This window comes from Vanessa tameamea, chromosome 23, assembly GCF_037043105.1.
Source record: "Vanessa tameamea isolate UH-Manoa-2023 chromosome 23, ilVanTame1 primary haplotype, whole genome shotgun sequence".
Classification (NCBI taxonomy): Eukaryota; Metazoa; Arthropoda; class Insecta; order Lepidoptera; family Nymphalidae; genus Vanessa; species Vanessa tameamea.
This window is the reverse complement of record NC_087331.1, coordinates 5,572,115-5,597,583: the sequence shown is the minus strand read 5'-3', so window position 1 is coordinate 5,597,583 and position 25,469 is coordinate 5,572,115. Positions and strand designations below refer to the sequence as shown.

Sequence of the window (25,469 nt, the reverse complement as noted above, 5' to 3'; positions counted from 1 at the left end):
GCCATTTGTCCAACATTAGGGTATTCATAGACTAGTAATGCCTACTATACCACTGCCTAATAGTATAACCATCAACACCAGCCTAATAATACATTGCTGACCATAGGCATCACTCAAGAGAGCTCCCGTACCTCCGTATTGCCTACCCAGTTCGGATGCTAGTTTTTAGGTTATTTCTAATATGATTATGTCAGTTTAAAGAAAATAATAAAATCAATACAACAATGGTTCGAAAAGTTCAGATAATTTTAGTAATAGTATGTATCTTCTATATTTTCTTGAACATCACATTTGACAATGACAAAAATCTTCGTACGTAAAACTGTTGTTATAGGTAGGTAATATATCAACAACAGTCTTACCGAGTTTCAACATAATCGGACTAATGGTTAGGATACAACGAAAGGTCTATAGATCCCTAGAACCATTTGTATCGAATCCCAGATTGCAAACTTCGTTTCGTCAAGGAATTCTAATTTATGATCAGCCTCAAATCTGATAACAATACTTTTAACCAATTATATATATATATATATATACATATATTCTTAAATTAAAATATTTGAAAGAGTTCTAACTTCTTATTTCTCAAATACATATAAATAATTAAGCAATTTTTTTATTAAATTGATATATCTCCACATTTAAAAGAAAATTAAACATGATTTCCACGAATTCATGAAAAAAATAAATAATATTTCAAAATATTTCAAGAAAAGGAACTTCAAAGAATACATTAAAATATTAATTATGGTTTTCATAAGATTCAATCAACATGTTTATCGACAAAAAATATATATTTAAACTATAAACAAAGATAGAATCAAAATACATAATAAATATTTACACTAACAAATCGGGGTTGAAACGAAAAGATCAACAATGAAATGTTAATTTATTCAAATTTAATATTCAAAGTTGAGGTGCTTCCGGGACTTATAAATATTATTATCATCCCGACTTCAAATCCTTTAAAAGAGAATCTAAACAAAATTTTCGAGCTTATAGGTACTTAAAATGGAATCACGTCATTCAATTGACCAACATTTGTTGTTCAAGATAAAAAAAAAAACAAATGAATGTTCATTATAATTAAAGTTTGATATTGAATTATTAACAATTCTCCGAAAGTATGTTTAGGTAGATTAAATCATTTTAGATTTTTCAATTTTTCAGTTAAACAAATCGACTCGAGTAAGCAGTGGAAATTTGGTCGATTTTCGACTTGTTTTAATTTATGTTATGTAAAATAAATATAAAAAAATAATTAATTAAGTTACTATTAAATAATGTATCATCGTTAATTAAGATAATAATTACAACATTTCATTAATTTCTATCTCCACATAACAATAACAAATAATACGAGACTTAACACGCATTAGATACTCAAGTTGTAGTTATTTTGTTCAGTGTGAGTTATTGTTCGAGTATTGCAACTACATATTTCAGTAAAATAAAGTAATTTGAATATGATTTTGTAATTGTCATATAATATTTCGGCAAAACCCGCCTGACGCCTTGCCTTTGTATATAATAAATATATAGGATATATATATCAGATTATTAAGATATACACTACAAAAGAACTGAAGCAAACGAGCCAACTTTATAATCTTTGTGTGCGTGTAACGTCATACTACTTTACTAATTTTTTTTTCTCAGCTTTGACAATCTTTGTAGACATGTAAATAATTAAAAATGTATTGTTAGTAGGCAAAAAGGCTAAATGGTAAGTTCGGGAAGAAAGGTATAAAAATATTTCCTAAAAAAAGTAAGTTTGGCATTAAATAAAAATAATAATTTAGCTTGATCTAAATAGCGTTTAATAAAAGAAAATACGATCTTCTTCCGTATTTCGTTTTTTCCACTGACGATTTATACATATCAATTGTCAGGACTGTCTAGCGGTTGAGCTTCAACAGAGCAGCTGGTATAAAAAAAAACTCCATGAAAAAATATTTCATTAACATTTTTGATTTGACATTTTCATTGATTGGTCAAATTGTGTTGCAACAGTTGCTTTTAAATGTTCAAATTCGAGGTCGATCTCCGTAAAACAAAGGTTATAAATCCATTGGTCTAGCGCCGGGAAAAAAGATCTCACCTATGTTGGTGCACACTTTGTGCAAACCTATCTGGTGCCTAGACGTCTCCATCGTACATTCCATCGTCAAGAAGGTATGCTTAGTATTGTTGTGTTCCGGCTTAAAAGATGAGTGAGCCAGTGTAACTACAGGCACAAACGATATAGCATATTAATGGAAAAAGGAATGGGTAATATTTCTTACAGTGCCATTGTCAATGGGCGGTGGTGACCACTTACCATTAGGTGGCCCATATGATCGCCCGCTAACCTATTTGTTTTATAAATTAAATTTTGTACTAAAAAGCCGGGCTTTACGAGGGTACACTTGATATGTTTATATTTTGGATTGAAAAACAAACATAACAATTTTTTTTTGTTTTATTCCAGCTAAGAAAGTTGAAATTTACGGCATTTACAGTCACGAACTTAGTTACATACAATGGCGAGTTCCTATCTCCTATGACCTGGAAAGCATGAAATTCCATTGATCATGCGCCTGATCTCTGCAGTCATGTTGGTTTGTAACACTGAGGTAATAAAACTCAATAAAAACTCTTACGCTCTCGTTGACGAGACTTCCTTGACAATAACCGTCCATTCATTTGATGTTGTCATAAAATTGTATTGGCTTTATCATTTCTATAAGAAAACTAACATCTGTGAGTCTTATCAGTAAGACATACCCAAAAAAATTTTTAGATCATTTCATCTCTATGTGATATTGAAATGAAAAAAAAAATGTTCTATAAAGTAACTTAGAGGTTTATTTTGTTATTAGTGTTAAATTTCATTTGTTGTGTTGATATGGTAGTGACTCTATTTTAGAGGTAGGGTCATACGCTTTGAAGTGTTATTACTAGTACAAGGACACAACAGCTTAAGTGATCACGAATTGATAGTGTAAAGAATTGATTAAATAATTCCAGTGTAAAAAAGATGTGGCCATCACGGTCGGGGCTTCTGCATCTGATCATATTCATTAGACACTTTTTTTTTTGCGTTGGTTGGCGGACTAGCATATGGGCCACCTTATGGTAAGTGGTCACCACCGCCCATAGACAAAGGCGCTTTAAGATTATCTATTTTTTAAGTCGCTCTTAATAGATAACGAAAGTAGTTTCACTGAAAATATAAATACATATGTTTAATTACTGTAAATAATATTGATTATAAAAATTAACAGCCTGTAACTACTGGGCTGAGACATCTTTTTATATTTTGAATAAGGTTTATAGTACAGTCCACCAAATAGGTCCTCCTCCAAGGATTGATGGATACAATTATTTACTTAAATTTCAAAGTTGCTTGCCAGTGTGGAACTGCAATCATTGGTTTAGTATCACGTGTTATGAACCATCTGCTCATCTCAGCTATGGAGATAATTTAAAATATAATATTACGATATTTTAAAGTCACTTAGTTCTGTTAGTCAGTTAGTCACGACGCGAGTATTATTAAGCTGTTGCATCTTTTGTTTAAATCATCTTAACTTAAAACCATGACGAAATCAGCCACAAAAACGTTCCTTCCGAAAGAGTTTTTATATATTAATTCTTAAATGTTAAAAACTACATAGATTATATAATATGAATTAAAAAGTCCATATAAACTGCTACTGTAAGTTAAATAGTATGAAACAATTATAATGTCAAAAAAACAATAATATTCAGAACGTTGTAGCCACTCTCGAAGATATAAAGCCTTTCCCGTTTTCCTAAGAACCGACAATCACTTCCGACTTGTATAAAAACTTGGAACATCAACTGTTTGGTATCACATAGCTTCCTACCACCGGCCGTTAACTAAGTTTATCGACATGAAGACATTTGTAAGTTATTTAATATATTATATTAATGTGTGGGTGAAGTGTGAATAGTTCGGATTTTTTTTTAATTTTTAAAACGTTTTACTCGTAAAATAAATATTTTCATTTTTTTTTCTGACCAAAAATAATTTTCCAAATTTTATTTTTCGAAATGACGACATCAATGTGTGAGTTGACGTATGTGAGTATATTAATTAAGGTCTCCTCAATTTCTTTGTATGTGTGTCATTAATTTTTAAAAAGTTTTTGCGTGTCGCGTTGATATGGTTACGTAACAAGTGTATAAATGTTTTAATTGTTATATAACGCTAATAGAAATAAGCGTTCTATTGTTATACAAAGGATGAAAACTGACGCCGGTAATGCGATTTAATCTGTTTACATTTTTATGCTGACACTTACATAATCTATAAATAAAATTGTTTCAAAATGACAGAAAAATAATTTAAAAAAAATAAAGCTTAAATACAACAAAAAGAAATATGACATTGTATCAATTTTTTTATTTGTTGTCGGTCCTTTAATCGGTCTTCGAAAAATATTTAGCATAAAATTTTAAAACTTTAAATTAAAAAACAAAACACTTATGAGCTATATGATTAAACTCAACCAAGTATTTTTAAACGTAAAAAGGTTACAAAGCTTGTATTATTTTCAAAGAAAATAAACGGCAACTAATATGTTATACAGGTAGGGATAGAAAAACAAAATCAAATATTGATCTAGTATTTATATAATATTGTATCATTTCATTCTAAAAAATATTAATCTTGAAAGTATCATACGGCATTAAGATTAATGAACGGGAAATAATTAAACTGGAAATTTAATTAACCCAATAAACGCCGATATTCACACATCAATAGATAAGTAATTATTTACCATAAAGCTTACCATGTATAAAAATATATTATATTTAAAAAAAAATCTATTCGATTTCTTATGTTGACCGTATTAAGATATATTAGTCGAGCTTTAAATATTTTCTCCAGTACAAGAATGTAGTGCGATAAAACTATTTTGAACCATTACTTTTTTAATTTGGACATAATATTGCATAAAAAAACCAGTGTGTGTGTTTTAAAAAAATAAATAAAGAATGAAATGACTTTCTTGCTCTCTTTGGTAGCGTCTACAAATAAAACAAATTTTAAATATAAGTTAGTCTTGAAAAATTACTATTTCGAAGTGCTTGCTTCTCGTCTATATACATTATTATATATATTTGACCCGAAGGACTGTTAGTTTATTATAAATAAAGTAGGAACATATAAAACTAAACTAAAAAAATATAAGTTTTTATTATATCTTATACGTTCTATTGTCAGTTGATTGCTTCGTTAACAATTTTTCAAACACCTTACTATCTAGATATATCATAACTAAGTTAGTTTAGTTTAGTTAGTTACCTGATGTCCATGAAAAATTTCATGACGATAGGTTTAGTTATGACGTAAAACGTAAAAATTCGCTTTCGCGTTTATAATGTCAGTTAGCATATTGAATTTTTTTTTTAATAATTATGAAAGATTATATTGATATGTCGGTGTCTCCTTTTATGCAGGAACGGAGCCATTGATCGATGTGATTTTTTGCTTAGTGATGGTTTATGGGTGATGGTTTATGGGAGAGATATAGGGTAGGTTAGTTACTAGTTCTAAACCTCGAACTAATTACTTAATTTATAATTCAAACGAATGATATCAATTCGTAATTGTATCATTCGACACAGCAACCAGAACATGCTATTAAATTAACTTAACAAAATATAAGTTTAATAATAAATTTCATGTAATAACAGAACATTTCAATTTTAAGAGATACATTTTAAGCATTTAAACATTTTCAACCGTGAAATATACCGTGAGGTTTCTCATTTGCGTATGCAAACTTCAGTTGTACCGATTTTAAGATACGCTTGACGTATTTTGTTTTTGAATTACGAATGAATTTAATATTCACTTTTTTAATTTTGTTTATGGTAAATATAAGCAACGGCTAATTCTGTTCTTCCTTTGATAATACAATTAATATCTCTGTTCTTTATTTAATTACTACTTATGTATATTATGAAGGCTTTTTTTATAGATACAATACTTTTTAATATTATGATATTATTAATAGAAAAGCATGTAAAAGTCGATCTTGCGTCTAATTTCTTCCGGGCGTCTAGAATGTTCCATCAGACTATGATAGTGAGCAAATTGACGTTGTCCGAGTTGTGCACTTAAATATCCTGGATAGATTAGTCTCGAAAATAATCTATTTTTCAAATTAATTTTTACTTTGGTTATTCATAATTATGATATAAATGATTTTATTAATTACAAAGGTAAATACCACAGATAATTAAACATAAAAATATATTTTACCAATTTTTTTATATCGATATCAAAGCGATCCCATATTTTACTTAGCGTAAATAAATGGTAACACAAAATAGTGAAGGGAAAATCTCCAGTTTCAAAGTCGATTGAACGATTACTATTGCCCGGTTAGGAGCTCATCCATGTGAAAATCGACTGAGAATCCAATTTATTCCTATTTCAAAAGCACGAGTAGTAATGGGACTATATCGATATATTGAGGTATATTGTTGTGGTATCTTATCCATTTAGGGTTTGTAAGCTGGGATGATTTGTGTCGAAATAATTCTATACAATATAATATTGTAAATTAATTCTATTACATGTTCGGGGTAGAATAATAACTGATATGCCGATATTGATTTTATTTCGATTGAAGATATTTTATTTCAAAAGAAAGCCATTTGCTTTAAATGACGCAAAACGTAGGTAGGTACGTAGTGTGATTAACTTATTACATAGTTTATTAAATATGCTAACATTTAACGTCTCGACATTCTCAGCTAACAGAAATCTCACAATGAAACGAGAGTGAAATTACTATAAAAACTAAAAAGATTCTCTACAATGTCGTTTACGTCCAAGAGAAAGAAAGCTATTAATATGATATATAACAAAGCATGATTTAAGTTGGTAACTATTTATAAAACTCAATTGTTAATGTCTTTATCGTGTGCATATTTTCGATACATTTAAAACGAAAACTTTTACGTTTACGTTAACGCGACAAAACCAGAAACGTATTCATACTCAAGCATTATTATTATTTAACAGGCCCTTATATAAGATCTTTGAATCGACATTTCATAATAATATATTAAACGCAAGACTACCACCGATTCAGAAGGTAAATTGTACCAAAAACGGTATGAGACTCACGAGATAATTTGTTCACCAATTACGTATCTTAATTAAATATAATTAAATTGATTTATCGTATCCATAAATCAACAAATACTTTATCATACTAACATTGTATTTCCCGCTATAACCCAGTGTTGTTCGCAACAGATCGATAACTAACAGACATCACTAGGATTAAGGCAAGTGGTTTAATTTACGAATTTATATGACAAGTTCCTACTTTGTCCAATAAACTAACTTAATATTTACGACATCAGAAAATATTTTATAAATTGTTAAATGTCTAAAAATTCAGAGTGAAAGTGAATGGCGAGTAACGTAATAAAAATCATTATTATAAATATGTCTTAATTATTTTTTAAACCGAATAAGGACATTGAATACAATTTACTCGTAGATAGTTGAGAATACGTATAAACGAATAATGTATAAATTTATATGAATATTTTTAATGATTCATCGCGATTACTTAACTCTGCTGTTTTTAGGTTACTTCACTCAGCCTACCATTGATGATTGTGGTAGATTAACCAGTGGTGGTATTTAACCAGAAGTGTTTTCCATTTATATCACAAAACAAAGATCACATAGCTACTTTGTTATTCTATCCATCATTATTCTACGAAACCCCTAGAGGACGTTTAAGTTGACTGAGCTATTGATTACAATCTCAGGTAAACACATCATGTTTGTACATAAAGATGCAAAATGGAAGCGATTTGCAAATTAGGGTCAACAAAATTTACCCCTAATAAATCCAACGTGCAAGGGAAACGTCAATTAGATTGAATAATATCACTAAAAAAGAAATTCAGAGTCCATTCATATGCATAACATAACCTGACAAGAGCACTTTCTCCATTGTGAACTAGGTCTAAGCGTTTAGACTAAACTAATCTAACAAACTCGTTTGCACGAGAAAGGCCGGTAAAAGGGACGTTCACTAATGCTTATATATTTAATAGCTGTCTGTGAATTCCATTTTACTTTCGGACGTGTATTTATCAAAATCTGTGTCCAGTTCGAAGTCAAAATGGATCGCATATTAATATAAAATAGCCTGGCAAGTGTAAGGAACTTGTTTAGACAGGGTTCCATATTGTTTTTTTCTACGCGAATTAAATATCAAGAATGGGGAATTTGGTTATACCTTAATATTTTTTAAAACGAGTATTTTTTTCAATACATAAAATAATAATATATTGGAGTAGTAGTAGTAGATATCTAATTTTCACTAAAGATTTTAGCTCCAACATCGTAATATGTACCTGTTTGGGTCACTACTATATACATATATGCTAAATTCCTCTAGAATGTAATATTTAAAAACTGCAATTATATAAGGGGCCAGAGATTATAATTACTAGTTACGTAATAATATTGGCCGCATACATACTCCATCGCTATTTAATAGATTTACAAAGATAGCATAGTTTAAGACAACGCCTTCTATCGACGAAAAGATCAAAGGTGCGGAATTCAATGTTAATATCCTTTGAGATAGGAATAAGAAAGTTAGTTTCTCGACTCAGTCATGTGTACGGAACGGACAGCTTAAAACATGATAATCCTGTTCGAACAAATAGTACCAATTTCATACTAATAAAATTATGCAGAGGCTATTATTTGAATCTTAGGTGTACTATTTAAATTGAAAGAGTTTTTGACTATTAAGGATATTTTAAGTGTTGTTGACTGTTACGATTATATTACGAAAAGTTACTCGTGTTATGTAAGATTACATTGTTACGATAAGTTCAATGGCATAACGGGTTCAGTAGACCGTAACGTCATTCATTCAAATTTAGGGATCAATTGAAAGTGTGACAAACCAAAAGCTAATACCTAAATCAATTTATTCGACAAAGTTATATTGGTATTGGGTTCGTTTATTTTACAAGTATAATTTTGGTATTTGATTTTTAATTCTTTTACACGTGAATTCAATGAATCGTATATTAGTTGCTTATTTATTATATTCTCGTTTTGTTTATGTTACGTTACTGACAGTTGTAAGCAACTTTCATATACTGTATGTCTATTCAATCGATTATGATGATGTCGACATTATGCGAAGCCGCTTTTGTTTCTGAATAAGTACACCAATTTAATAAGAGCTGTCGCGCATTCCTTTTCAACATTTTAAAATTAATACAAGTTCTAGGCAATAACTAGTTTAGAGTTGTACATCAAATGGCACAGAAGTTCTGGCTCATTTCGATGGAAACGATACCTAATCGACCGGTGGCAGTATATGACATTTCAATGTTTTATTATAAATTCACATATAAATATATAAAAGATCTTCAAACAAAATACCACGTCCTAACCAATTACGTTTTTGTTTTCGAACTAAAATAAAAACTCGAAAACGTTGAAAGATAATATCAACTGGGCAATCAGATTGTACGTTATTTTGCATTTATTTCGGTAAATAAATTGAAGTATTGAACACTTATAGATGATAGAAAAATGTGGAATTAGTATTAGTTTATTTTAATAACATAATATATCATTGCTGTGTATTTAAATTGGTGAAAAAGATTCACGTGAAGGTTCTTTTCGGTCGAAACTACATTCGGAACCGGTAGCTTTACATTTAAATCAATTATGTAACATGACGATTCAAGACTGTTTTTAAAAGCCTATTTAAAGCCTATAAAGTGTTTTTTTATTGATTGCCAGCAAAAAGTTATTATATTTCAATAAGCGTTGATGTTTTGAGACGATATCATTTATGTTTTCGATTATTTATTTTTACATTTCTATTCTAAATAATATTTATATTTTTTAAATTAAATATGATTTTATTAGAAGACAATTATATTGAAATCGAAATATACTGAAGTAATAATAAGATCTCTCCAAAAATGACAACTGACACACAACAATAAAAACGTTGCAAACAATCAAAGAATCACCACAAATGCAATTAAAATTGTATTACAAATTCAGCTTGGAAATAACACATCAAACATAAACTCAATTAAAATTATAGATTACACCAAACGGAGAGCTAGTCTGGGCTAATTTTTAAATTAAAAAAAATATTACAATGTAACAGTTATATAAAATTTCGGTACTGATTGTTATAGCTCTATATAAGTAACTCCATTATGCACAATGGACAAGCGATCGTGGTCTCAAAGTGAAAGGTTGAAATAAAACGATCCGAAGATTTTTTACATAAAAAACTGGCAACATTATTCAATAGCTATTATTTAAAAGTCTAAAAAACGGTAATGGGTGACTTTATTGAACACGGAAGTACATTTCAAAATAACCTGATTTTTTATTAACACTCACGTTAAATGATTTATCAATTAATATTCGCTATTTATAGGCCTTTAAATATATGACCTTTGCCTCGTGAATTCTAACATCCCCGCGTGTTAGGCAAAAGTGCTTTTGTTCTAATGAGCATTTTTTAACATTAATTTTGAACTTCAATATAGGAGAACGTTCTCAATTTGAATTGTCATTCATATATATATATTTTTTATTATAGTTTCGATACAGACCTGCCGTTGTTGGATTAAATTATTTCATTTAAATGTGCCTGTATTTTATTGTGAGGCAGTCCGCATTTATGTATTATGTGAACCGATTATGATTATTCTGTCTGCGATGAGTTGAGCTCCAAGATAGTCTCAATTTGTTTGATATTGGACATTTATATGTTTAACGCAAATAGCTTAAGACATATTATATATTTTTTTAAACTTCTTTTATAATTCGAAGTAATTTATGTAACAATTCATCCTGTCATTTACATTTGTTGCTGTTGAAGGAATTTAAAAGAAATATTCGTCTAAATAATTTCTTTGACTGTTCTTGGGATCACTCTTCCTTGTTCAATCTGCTTACTTAGTAGGTACTAGTTGCCATGGCTACATTATACGTTAAATTATATTGTATGATAATATTCAGCCACAAATCTTCTCTGAGATACGCTGAATATAATAGTACAAATTCATGTCAAAACATACAATGGTACTGTTGCTACACGTGGTATTTGAGCGATGTATATTCAAAAATTTAAGCGGCCTTTTCATAGATATAGAAAATTTCACATACACAAATTGAAATGATATATTATCTGTGATTTTATTTTTACTTAATTTACGAAAGTAATACGGAAATTTAAAAACTATTTAAAATCGTTTAAAAGTTATACGCCACTGCATAGCGTCATACGCTGAAAGTTCGATTCGACGTCCTTAAAATTCATACTTTTTGAAGCACATTCGCGAACTAAAACCCGCTTCTCGGACTAATTTGCCGCGACTGAAACTTTCGTGTGGAGGTTTTAAAATTTGAGAGCCAGAACCGATGATTTACCGATCCGCTTGGCTAGCGATGCGTTCAATAATTGCCAATTAAATAAATTTAACGAGATTGCATCAGCGCTTTCCGCTCCCGGCCTATTTCTCTTCCCAACAATGCTTGACAATGAATTGCTTTTTGTTTAACTATATAAATGTCAGGCAAGTGTCGGCCTTACACAAAAAATGACAATATTGACACACATGGCATCAAAAATAGAAGCCCGATTTATGATATTAAATACTTTTATATGAACAAAATTTATCGTTTCAACACAGACCATTAAAAATACGTCGCAAAAAAAAGTTTTAAAATTATTTTAAGTACGAATTTTTCTGATATAGATTAAAAAGATTTTAATAATAATTTCTTTGTTGCAGGTTTGTTTACTGGCGCTGGCAGTTGCCACTTGCAAGGCCGGATTTGACTCTGGATATGATCAAGGAAACAACGGGCTAGGAGATAATGGTGGAGGTTACCACTTCGCTGCTCCATCAGGCGGAGGCGGAGGTCATGACTTTTCTGGAGGACAAAATCACGATTTTTCTGGTGCTCAGGGCGGTCATGACTTCTCTGGTGGTCAAGGCGGTCATGACTTTTCTGGTGGTCAAGGCGGTCATGGATTTAATGGAGGGCAAGAAGTTCACGACTTCTCCGGTGGTCAAGGCAATGATCATACCTTTGCGATTGCTCAAAACCAAGATTTCTCGGGACACGGTCAGCAAAACTTTGACGCTGGCGGCCACGGCGGCGAACAAAACTTTGGGGGAGATTCATATCTTCAAGCTGTCCATGACCTAGGACACAATTTTGGTGGTGGTGATGCTGGTCATGGTGGTTTTCAAGGTGATACATCTGGTCATGGTAATGAAGAAGGAAATGGAAATTATGGTGGACATAGTTTTGGAGGCCAAAGCGGTGGACATGGAAACAACGGTCAACAAGGTTTTATCTTGCAAGATGGCGGCCATGAATATGGTGACCAACACAACTTCGGACACGCTGAAGCTATTCCAGTGGGAGAACACATTGACGAGGAGCATCCCGTTGAAGTGCCTCTTTACAAACACGTGACTGTCCCTATCCACAAGCCGATTCACGTTAACGTACCCAAGCCTATCCTTATTGGCATTCCTCATCCTTATCCCGTCAAGGTTCCTGTTCACAAGCCCGTAGCTGTTCCCGTTGAAACTGAAATCTCTATTCCAATTGAAAAAGTAGTTCCATACCCCGTTGTTAAGCACGTCCCCTACCCCGTAGAGAAACACGTTCCCATTAAGATTGAGAAAACCGTAACAGTCCATGTTCCCCAGCCTTACCCTGTCAAAATCCCAGTGTACAAAACCATTCATCATAAAAGTCACCACTAATTGTTCTGTATGTCTGCTTTAATGTGTGTGAGTTCCGTGCCTTGTAAATATTGTTAACTAATTTTAAGTCATTTTCAACGGTCTTCATGTTGTAGTTGATTTATTTATTATTAAGATTGTTGATGTTTTTTTTCTATAAATAATATACAATGTTACCATTTAACGACTTTGGTTTGATTTAAGATTTAATCTATCCTGTTTTGATTTAAACTTATAAAATTATATGTTCCAAAACAAAACCAAAAAATTGAAATATCTAGGAAAGAGTTTAAATCAACGATTTTTGGTTTAAAGTATTATTAGTAACTCGTCTAACGTTTAGGAAATTTTAGCTTAGAAAAGTTAAAGTTATTAATATAATAACACCTTGAAATGTCTGTGAAAATGACTATTCTCTTACTGAATATCAGCTACTCAGGAGTCTAGAGAGCTATAATATAGAGGATATTGTTATAGTGCATATTATATAAGAGCCGAGATGGCCCAGTGGTTGGAGCGTGTGCATCTTAACCCATAATTGCGGGTTGGAATCCAGGCAAGTACCACTGAATTTTCATGTGCTTTTTAGTGTTTATAATTCATCTCGTGCTCAGCGGTGAAGGGCAACATCGTGAGGAAACTTGTATGTGTCTAATTTCAACGAAATTCAGCCACATGTGTATCCACCAACCCGCATTGGAGCACCGTGGTGGCATATGCTCCAAAACCTTCTCTCCTTAAAGGGAGAGGAGGCCTTAGGCCAGCAGTGAGAGATTTACAGGCTGTTAATATGCCTATTATATTATGTAAATTCGTGAGTGTGCGTCTTTAAGTCATTTGTGTGTTAAATTACAATGTGTCTAACTGCAGGCTATTAATGAGGTTTACTTGTTGACATAAACCAAAAATAATCTATTAGACCAATCAGACGGTTGAAAAATAATAACTAATAATCAGTAATATATTACCAAAAGTAAGAAATTTTTGGAAATTAAAACGGATGAATCTATTAATACACCTAATTTGGAATGTAATTAAGAACAATTGCCTCGTTATTATTGAATAATGTAAATTAATTCCTATCGTTACGTAAAGGACTTGGGACATACTAATTGATTGTTATTTCAGAGACACGAAGCTCAAGGAAGATTAGCAAGGAAGTAAATATCTCCTTAGAGCCCTTCTGATCCATGTTTATGTGTTTTGAATTTACCTTGAGCGACTTTTATGTTTTTTACACTCAATTTGTGTAGGACGTTAATTCGGAATTTTAGATACCATATGCTGTAAATTCTAATATTTCAGTAAATTTTGATCTAAACTAATAAGTTAACAAGCCATAATGTAACCCTTAAAAATAATCCCAGGTTATTTGTTCGTGGATTTATGTAGTTAAAAACTGTTTGAAAACATATTATTTTAATGGAACGCATTCATAAAAAAAATAAGGTATTTTAAAAGATAATATAAAAATCTGACTCAGAGTATTGGACTTTCTACAAGGATTTTTGAAATCTATATTACTTTATATCAAACGTATCATAGCGGTTACGTTAGCTACAAAAGCGCAGTATAGACAATTTTGTCTTCCTTGTCATTATTATTTACTTTTGGCTATGAATTCAAAAAGAAGGTTTATAAATTTATTTATTTAAAAACGAAACGAGATTATCAATTTGGTTATTTATGTTACCAAAATTCCGTTATTAAATTTTGGAAAATTATTAGTTTGAGTGGTACTCCCAAACCAAGAAACTATTTACCCTATTATGGAAAATGTATTGGCAGATGCCAATCAGGAAGCATGAACGGTGCCGTTTAGTAAAATGGCTAGGCTGTTAATAAAACTGCTAATTGAATTGAACTAGTTGCTTGTTACTGTAACAAGTCTGTTACTGTAAAAATAATGTATAATCTTTTAATGTATGGTATTACTATTCAACTAGCTAAGTAAATAAGTAGCATTATAAAGTTATAAATATGAATATAAATAATGATGACTACGGAATATTAAAGTTCAAGACATCGTTCTAGTTGGTTGTTTCATTTCAAAGATTGTTACTCGCGGTTGATTTGAAAATAGAAGATGTTGGAGATTTCCGGATCTCAGAACGAATATTATTCCAAAGCTAAGCTAAAGTAAACTAAGCTAAAAGATTCGAAATATGAACGGGGAGGACAAATTGGAAAGGGAAGTATGAAATTTTGATCATTTGTAATATTTTGCGAGACTAATAGATAGAATAGAGATTTATTTTTAAAACGAATACATAAAATATTAAAGCTATCATTTTCTACGTCTTGGACAAAAAAACACATACGAAGATAAACTTCCTCATGCAGCCAGATGTCTTATTGTACGAGTGAGTTACGATGACATTCTCATAAGTAACTACTGTTTTATGTAACAAATTGCCTTAGGGTGAGATCCCACAGATCATGTTTTGGCGCACTAAGCTGAAATTGCTCTTGCAAAATGTATTAATTTTAGCTCTGAATGCATTGTGTAAACAATTTTGAATTTTAGTATTATTAGATTTATATATATTTAAATTTATGTATTTGAAGTGAAACATATCCATTTGCAGGATAGTTGTATTGATTTGACACTTATTGTTGATCGAAGAAAAACATATGAATCTGCTGAAGATATTATTCAGAACGTGTATTAATCATGAAAAATCTAATACAATATCGATGATGTCCTTGTCACGGAATTCGGCTACCATTCTAAAGAGAAGTCAACTACGCTGGATATAGGACAAGTGCTGAGTGCACTCGATTCCCTCACACTCATAATCCGATGGTACAGCCAGTCAGATGGTACAGATGGAATCCATCTCGACAGGGCAGAACTTAAGCGCTGGATCAACGCCTAACGTGTATTCCGAGGCCTTCCCGTGCCACACGTAAACACGCTACCTGATTATAAGCCGCTTACTACCCACAGATATTAGCCCTATAAGATACATAAACCAGTCTAACTTCAACAAACAACCTTGAGAATAAAAATGTTATGTATCTTTTTCCTGCAGGTCTGGCTTATTCAGCGTCCAAATTGGGACACAGCAATATTAATTGTAAGTGCTGTTTGGCGGAAAAGTATGGGATGAGTGACATATAACCAGATGAGCTAATTCAAGGTCCATCGATAAATAAATTCTAAGAAATATAATAAAACGCTTATGGTAAATAATTTACCAAACATAAAACACGTTTTGAAATTCACTCTTAAGCATCATTAGAGTAAGGAAGATTTAGAAAATAAATCTCCCTTTAAAACGGAAGCGGATTATCAGTTAACAATACTCCAGCGAAATATAAATAGAAACTTCTTCGAAGTTTCTTCGCCAGTTTTCATAAAGGCGTCATGTGTTTTCCGCATGCCCGCAACGATACGTTCAAATTTCAAATAAAATATGCATAAGATATGCTTTATGCTATCCTCAGCTGTTCTTACCGAATAAAGGGTGCCTACATACCGTGCGTCATTTTGTATTATTTTGGCACATGGCAGCCTGATATGGCCGTGTGGTTGAAACATAGTAATTGAAACCGATACTTGATAATTGAACGGGTGCAAAGCAAGTGGTATTTATAATTGATCTCAAGCTCGGCGATAAAGAAAAAAATAGTGAGAAAACTTTCAGGTATCGCATGAAATTCTGCCATGTGTGTAATCACTAATCCGCATGGGAGCAGCGTTTATAGCGGAATGAGCAAGAAACCTTATCCTCATGATACCCTACCTAGCCTACCTAGCCTACCTAGCCCAGTAACAGGACATTCACGAGTTACGTATATGAAACGTCCATGTCACCTTTTCTTCGGAATACACGGAATTAACAAATTTGTGATTGATTATTGTTTATTACTTTTAATACATATTGTGTAATGCATGGTTGGACTACCAGCAAATAGTAATAATTTGAAATGTAATTTTTTTTTTTTTCATGTGATTTTGTATCTACTGTAGGTTGTCCTACTGATAATAAAATACATCCCTATTCTGATCCGGTACCTCATCCCGACTAGGTAATAGGTAAACTGCCAGAGTTACTTTCGCATTTATAATATTAGTTAATAGTTAATTTAGCGTACAGAAGTGAAATAGATTAAAAAAATACTTTTTTTTAATTTGTTCTAGCCAGTTGTGTGGATAAAGGAATCTCCGAAATGTAAATATTACGACGAGACAACCTGTATCAATGTTTGTAATCCGCCTTAGTAGTAACTTTCTTCGGATTAAAAAGTATTTTTACTTCGCATCGAGTTTTCTTCATATCGAATTCTTAATAAATTATCATTTTGTTTTTATTTATTTATCATCTTCTTTATTTGAGAATAATTCGCAAGTTTTTAAGTTTTTAAAAGAAATGAGTAGGAGACTCATAAATTATCATGTATATAAGCAAAATCTCGTCATTTCTCTGTCGATATGTTCGTATAATTATAAATAATGTTTTTTTTATGTATTTAATGTTGGGAAATTATAGTTAGAAATGAGAACAATGCTCGAGTCAAGACTTTGGAACAAGTTTCAAATAATAGATGTCCATGGGCTGTGGTAATCACTTTCCATCGGATGAGCCTCCTGCTCGTTTGCACCCTATAACATAAAAAAAAAAAATCAAATAATATATTTTTTTTTAGTTATAGGTTTTATTAAATTCATCAGATCAATAAAAATATAAACCGCATTCTTAAATTTAATAAATTTACACGATTTCATTATTTTATATACAAAATATTATCTTTTTATTCTAACTTATTCAAAAAACTAAATACAGCGCCTGAAAAATATTTTTGAGCAATAGTAATAAACGTAAATATTGCTTTGATTTTTATTAAAGAAACTTAATACAGCCTAAATTAAATATTTATTACTATTTTTTAAGTTCGCATACATCAAAAATAGAATACAATTTACAATAAAAGGTTACGCTAAGCAGTAATCTAATATACTGAGAAGATATATATATATATATATATATATATATAAAACAACATAGTTTGAACATTCAAGAAATGTATATAATATCAACAACAACATAACATAGCATATAAACATCGTACAACATAAAACCGAAAAATGGAACATCATCATTATATTCGGGTTTTAACCGCGATTTATTATTTTCCCCAACGTTTCGACAGAGTTGAACTTTTAGTGGTCACGAGCTGAAATGAATGTAAATAAAATTAATGAAACCGTCGCATATTTTAAAGCGTACAAATTTTATGTCTTGAAATTGCTAATATTTTTTTATTAAGTTTATAATTTTTAAAGATTATAATATTCAAGATCGTTGTAGTAATAGTAAGGTAATATAAAAACATCTGATTCAAATGTATGAAAAATTCTCAACCCTCTATACCTTTTTCGTTTCTTAGAAAATATGTGTGCCCACTAGAGACCTCTTTGGAAATGTGTACGAAAGAAACGTTTTTATACAATGGCCTCTCAATAAAAATATTTCGGGGACTTGCTTAGTCGAAACCCTTACCATGGATTTCCACGTAATATTCGAAAATTTAAATAAAAAGCGCATTTCAAGCGAAGCTTGTGGTAGTGATGTGCCAACAAAATATCGATAAATATTTTACTTACGTTAAAATAAAATAGAGTTAAAATTTAAATTCTAAATTAAACTTATATGAAGTGAATTTTTTATTATCTTCCTTAATAAATTTAATTTAACATATCATGTTACTACTACAGTAATTATTCTATTACACAAAAAAAAAAAATATTCGGTTTGAATTTCGCATATAATTGTAATTCATCTTGTCTGATGCAATTCTTAAATACAAGACCATTAGTTTGTGAAATGATAAAAAAATTAGAAGTGTAACCAAAACTGTGTGTTTTAGTACTGTGCGTTTTTGCGTAACACATTGGTTGCCTAGCGTCATTATACCATCGGTTGTCACCAATCAATGACTCATTAAATAAATTAAACAATTAAAATAAGCTTACGTTCCTTGCCTGCTGGTCGTAAAACCAACAAACACTATTTTGCTTTTATAATTACAATATAATTTTGACAAGGTTTTACTTAGTTCGCGAAAGCATTTTCATATAGACAAAGATATAAAACATCGCGCTTAGTAAAATTACAATATCGATATATTCCCATCACTAACCGCAGCTGTCGTTAACTGTACGCATCATATCGCTCTGAATATTTGATTCTTTATTATGGTGTTAAAATTGTTCTCTCGCTTAAATCCAAATGATGTTGCGGAAGCTGTGTCGTTTATAATATACAGCAAACCGTTATAAACATTCGTTTTTATGGATTAATTCCACACTATTCATAGTATGGTGATGATGACCGAAGTCGAAAAAGTATTTGTTCCAAATTTAAATTTAAATAATATTTGTTATTAAATGCAAGCACTACTATCAGTGGCTCTCAATCTGTGGAACATTATAGCTTCCTGAAGTCACTTCAAGTATTCATCGATAAAATTAAGTACCGTTTCAAAAGACAATTTCTTTATCGTAAAACGTAAATAAAATTAGGCATTGAAATATCTTATTTTAGTATTTCTTTATTTGAAATACATAGATCTTCTTATCTTTGTTATCTATGAATTATTTTAGATCATTTGCATAAATTCGCAGTATTTGCACGCCTGTGCTTTATGGCCAATTTTCTTAGGAGCGAAAAAGTGAGTGTCGAAATCGACTGACTTAAGATTGAAAAAAGGAATCTAGGTTAAGACGCGCCTATTTTAGGTAGATTTATTCTACATTAAAGATAGAAGATTCAGATTCCATTTGCCATTGAAAGCATTTTGAACGTGGAGTTTAAGTTATTGAAAAAATTCATACTCGTAACTTTAACTTTGGAAAATAATTACCTTTACTACATTACAAAGCAAAAAGAGGAGTTACGATTTTAGCTATCTATGGTGGTATATCAGTGTGCCCGTATAGCTTTAAGCGCCTTATTATTGTTGTCAAAAATTATAACCTACATTAGACTAGGACAAGCTATATAATGTCATATTAAATCCAACATGGCGGATAGTACTTGCAAAATACGGCGAGCAACAAAATTAAAAGTTTGACAAACGATGCCGAGTTCGTTGTCAGAATAGTCCGGAAATATTTGATTTATAATTACGTACGTATCGTGCTTTTTGTGTGAGAAACGACTTGGAATTTCATTTCCAATTATGTAATAATGTATCGTACTTTTTGTAATGGCTTTAGTTTCTTAAGGTTACGGAATACTTATATCTCTTGGATATAAGTATTCCGTAACATAGAAGTCACGTTTGTGACGTCAGTAGTCTAAATTTGAAGTAGGTGATACTGCGAATCGCAGCTGGTATATAATAATACAATACAGGGGAGAAGTGGCATGAAGGAGCCGGGTTTTGAAGAATTACTTGGTACTTTATGAACGGATTTGATTGATAATTTAATTTTAAAGTTGCAAAACCGATTTCCCTACACCCTGCATTTGATAGTCTGCCGAAACCAACGGACGTCGGCACATCGAGTCCAAGTTTTTCGTACTAAGAAGTAAACTTCAATTAACTAGTTTTTGGTATATATTGAAAAAAAAACTCTTAAGTTAATAGATTATATATTGAGTTTTTACATAGTTTAGCCTTACAGCTGCTTTAAAGCATAAGTTATGAAAGAGCCGGGTGATTGGGGCTTTAAGAAGCTGGTTATTTTACAACGGGCTTTTTATAGCTGTAAATATCGTGATCTATGACTTCACTTTTGTTAAGGTTATACAATAATTATTTATGTTTTATTAACAGGAAACAAATATTTATTGCCATATTTGTCATGATTGACGTTTTTTATATCGTTACGGTGCTTTCTGTCATCACTCTCTACTCCTTGTTGTTATGTTTATACTATATTTGACAGCCTCGTTGATCTAAGTCCTGGGTTAAAACCCTATATCAGGTCGACATAAGTTATTGGTTTTTCTGAGTGAAATAATTTGCAATAATAGCCCGAAGTCTGAACGCCTGAACTCTCTCCGGTCGGATTTGCCGTTCCATCGAATAAAGAGAGTGAGGGAATTGAGCGCTTGCCCACACACTTATGGTCTGTAATATGTCCTGCTTAGTTAATCTTCATTGAGTTTGTCTTCCGTGGCCAAAGTCGATCAGAATTATATCATAATTTATAATTATAAAAACGAGAAAATTATATTTAGTAAACGAAGTTCGGTGTTTTTATTTATTTTATTCGATATGTATTTAATACATACATACATACATTATAAAGTAAATTTCCCACTGCAGGGCTAAGGCCTCCTCCCACTTCGCGGAGAAGGTTTGGAGTATATTCCAACACGCTGCTCCAATGCGGATTAGTGGATGCACATGTGGCAGAATTTCGTTGAAATTAGACACATACAAGTTTCCTCACGTTGTTTTCCTTCAACACACAGATTTTTTGTTACGAGCAAGAAATCGACCCTCAAACCTTATGATCTATAGTCACAACCTACATTAACGAGCCAGTTAACACTACTGAGATCAAAGACTTTTCGTACTGCAACAAGACATTGGTGATTTCGATCTAAAAGTCCCAGAAACAGTAACTTTAACCTTAGATTAATGTATTCACCGTTGATTAATCGTAAGTTTAGCGACAGATCGCGGTTCACTTTAATGCTAATGCCGTGTCAACCATTAGCTTTGATTAGACGGATTGCAAGTCAACCGATCGACCAACTAATGGTGGGTCGAATGACGCATTGATATGCATTAATTTTAACATTATTAATTGTCATCGCTTGTGAGTGAGAGTAGCCAGATCTTGGTATATACAGATATTAGTTTTTATTTATTGTCAACACAATCGGAGTTAAATTGTTTATATCAATCTCCACAATGTTGGTAAGCGACAGAGTTTTTGGAATTTCGTATTGAGGGAAGCTTTATTGATTTATTTTATGCTGAATCAGCATTTTCTATTTTTGATCTTGGCAACCCTATCGGTACCACGCGAATAAGCAAAGCTCGATGCACATTATAGATTTAAAATATATTGTATAAAAGCAATGAAAATTATTTTTATTAATTCTGCCTGTTACTGTTTGTTATCATGGATGTTGTTAACAGACCACCAAGATTAAGCGCATGCATTTTCACAGATTCATTATCATATTATGATCATTTATTACAATCGGTTTACTTCAAAATCTTTGAACTTGTTCGATATGTCATAACCGAAAAATATTCCGCCCACAAACCTAAATGCCCAATATTTGCGGAGCAAAGTGTCACATTTATGCACAACGTCACGTCCCGCACTGACAGCGACTGAGAGATCGCATCGCGATCGCTTATGTTAAAAAAAGAAGATATTTTGTAAAAATAATCCAAAAGTTCCTTTTGCTTTGTATTATATGCTGTCTGAAACATAAACTGTCACCCCTATGACCAGTGACCAGTGCCAATGACCTTCCACGATTAAACTATCTAATTAATAAAATCCATACCAAATAACATCTTAATCGGTTCAGCGGTTTAAGAGCGAAGAGGCAACAGACAGAGTTTACTTACGCATTAATATTAGTGTAGATTACAATATTAGATAATAGACACAATGAAAACAAAATAGTTATTAAAAAGCCCGTGTGAATTTAGACAATAATTTAAAATAAAACAATATATTAAAAGAAAGATCCATTGAGGGAGAGAAAGGGAGGGAAACCTTTCCCATAACGATTTTTCCTTAAGTCAAGATACGCCTTACGCCCGTTCACTCTATTGTAATCCGCGTAAAAGAACTTCGTGCTAATGTGAAAACATAATGTGAGTCTGGGTAGATACCACCCATTTATCATATTATATGCTACCGCCAAACAGCAATAATTATTATTGTGGTGTTTAGAGTTTAAATTGATTAAATATGCACAATTAGACATCACATGTTAAAAAATCGAGAGGAGACTCGTGCATGAACGACCAAATGAAACGAGAATAAATTTTACAAACTCTTAATACGTTTGGTGGACGAGGTCTGTGTACAGTGTGAAATTCATATTTTTTAATATATTTGAGATAAAAATAACATTTTAAACCGTACTTTCAAAGATCTTGAAAAGTAAAAATTTTATTTTGTCAAGCGCTTTGACATATACTTTTTCCAATTCTGAAAATAAAAATCATCTCTTTTTATTTCAAATTTGTTAAAAATAGTAAAATTAAATAATAAACCTTATGACTAATACAATTGGTTATGATTGGATATGTTGTGAACTGTTCTTCTATACATAGAAAGTCTAAAATAGTAAGTGTTAGACTTTATAAGGTTTATTAATGAGTTTGGATAAGAATTGTTCAATTGTGTAGTCAATACCGAAAAAATGTAATCCACAACATCTAGGGATTTCCGTAATAATAAATAAGGCATTGTATTTTAATCAGCTAATGCAAGCTATTACCCTACCATATAAACCAATAAAATAAAAGAGGAATCTGTACGAAGATATTAATTATTTTAGACTTTTCCCAAGCATGTGATACACTAAATATGCTGCTATTATTTATATAAAGCCACTATGTATATAGTACTGTTGATAAGAAATGCTTTCGCTGTTGATTATATTGGTATTGCAGTGGTCGAACCAAAATAGTGGAATTGCTATTGAAAATGGTTTTATCACTAGCAAAAGGTGTTCTGCTAGGATCAGTATTGGGACATTTACCTTTCATCATCGTTCCAACTGATTTCACATCTGTGCTGATGATATTTATGTATAATATATCAATAATGATTCAAAAGAAAATCTAAGCAAATATGCAATCGTAAATAAAAAATATTTTTCAAGAAAATTCCTTTACAAACAAGGCTATAGTGTGAGCCTAACTTAGCCATATTTAAATTATGAAACAGATTAATAAATTATGTTTCAATTAGCACCGTAAGTGCTCAAACTGGATGTATTGAATATCCATTTATGGCTCGTAATTACAAAAAAAAACTATTGATTTATTTCGTAAAATGTAAGTAGTTAAGTACGATACTAGGTTTAACCTGATTTTTAAGAGCAAGTAGTTCGGGAGAAAGTGCTATATAACCTCATTCCATACAGACAAATCCGCGAGTGAATGTTAATTTGAGTCAATATAATACGTATTATACATTTACGAAGATGTAGTACATTTATTTCCTCAAAAATATAATGTAATTTTCGAACTAGAAGTTTTAAAAATTTTTAGAAAGCTTCTCATGTAAACAAATATTGTAGGTCTTAATATAATATATTTGCTTATTGCCTTATAGCTATTTTATTCCACAAAATCTTTTTCAATTTGACATAGAAGTGTTAAATCCAGTCACATCGTAAATACTTCTCACATTTCCATTTAAAGACGACTAGATTCTGCAGGCAGTTATAGTCAGGTTTTGAATAATCCTTAACCGGGATATACTAAGTACGTTAGAATGAATATTCATACAGGTTTATGTTGGAGCAAACATTTGATCAAATCTTGGGTAATCAAGAAATTTCAATTCATTGCTGTTAGGGCATATACTCACAAAAGCGTCGATTAAAGTTACTAACTTAGTATCAGGTAATATTAAAACAATACGTTCTTCTGCAATACAAAGAATCTAGATAGATCTAAATAGAGTATTTAATTTAAGAGTAAAATAAGGCATTGTTATAATTACTTCATAGTTACTGGTAAGGAGCCAACTTTAGTAGCTCTAAGCAATGTAAGACAATAAGATGAACGCTCTTTACAATAGAACAACAATATGCCTGGCCTTGTTTGCTGTGATTTAGTTTTGGAACTAATTGTTAATATTATTAAATCAATCTGTCAATTGATCTGTGATCATAAAAAAATACATTGCAAACTGGGATGTATAAAATATATTCATGCTAAAATCATGTCGATCCAAAAATATGGATTGGGATTTGGGATTGAAAAATATTATACCTCTTCGTTTCAGTAAACTTTCTTTCATTCCAAATTCGGATTTTTTAAAATTTTCCGAAATCTGCCTCAATGACTCGAGTTACTGTACAAAATATATTTTTGGTGTGTCCGTACATTTAAATAAACTTAAAGTTTATCGTGACACCGTCAGTGTTCGCCAGTAATTTCAAGTTAATAATCCGCTAATCCATAGTAAAGAACCGTGGCATAAATTTTAGGCTCATTTTCTTAAATTCATTTGATACAATGTCTCACCGTTGCATATTTAAAGCAATTATAGGCAAATAGTTGATAAATACTCATAATTGAATACTGAATTGGTAGCAAAACATACTTGTCAATATTTATACTGAAATCTTGGCTAAGCTGGACGTTAATTTGGAGCCAGCTCACCAAAATGATGTTCCATAAAATCAAATTATGTTACAATATACGGATGTAATATCTTCAGACGTGAAACGAGTTAATATTGCCATTATTTCACTTTAAAGAACTGCTTACATTCTTGTTTATACCACAAAATACGGTTAGGGCTTTGTGGATTTGCCATTTCTATGTAAAATACAACCTTTACGATGCTGAGTTTTATTGAAATATATTTGCTGTTTGATGGCTGAAGATATACGTCATTTCAAACAAAAACGTATATTATTCATCAATTTGATATAAGCTTTATAAATAAACAATTTAAAGTTGATTAACACTAA

The 25,469-nt window shown here is 31.2% G+C and overlaps 1 protein-coding gene across 1 annotated transcript; it reads left to right on the top strand.

Annotated features, from left to right (window-relative positions):
- The first annotated feature begins 3,817 nt into the window (after positions 1-3,817).
- Positions 3,818-13,001, top strand: LOC113401929 (uncharacterized). The gene is made up of 2 exons (XM_026642007.2): positions 3,818-3,917; positions 11,851-13,001. The coding sequence occupies exons 1-2, from the start codon at positions 3,906-3,908 to the stop codon at positions 12,838-12,840; spliced, it is 1,002 nt and encodes a 333-aa protein (XP_026497792.2). The 5' UTR covers positions 3,818-3,905; the 3' UTR covers positions 12,841-13,001.
- The last annotated feature ends 12,468 nt before the right edge of the window (positions 13,002-25,469 follow it).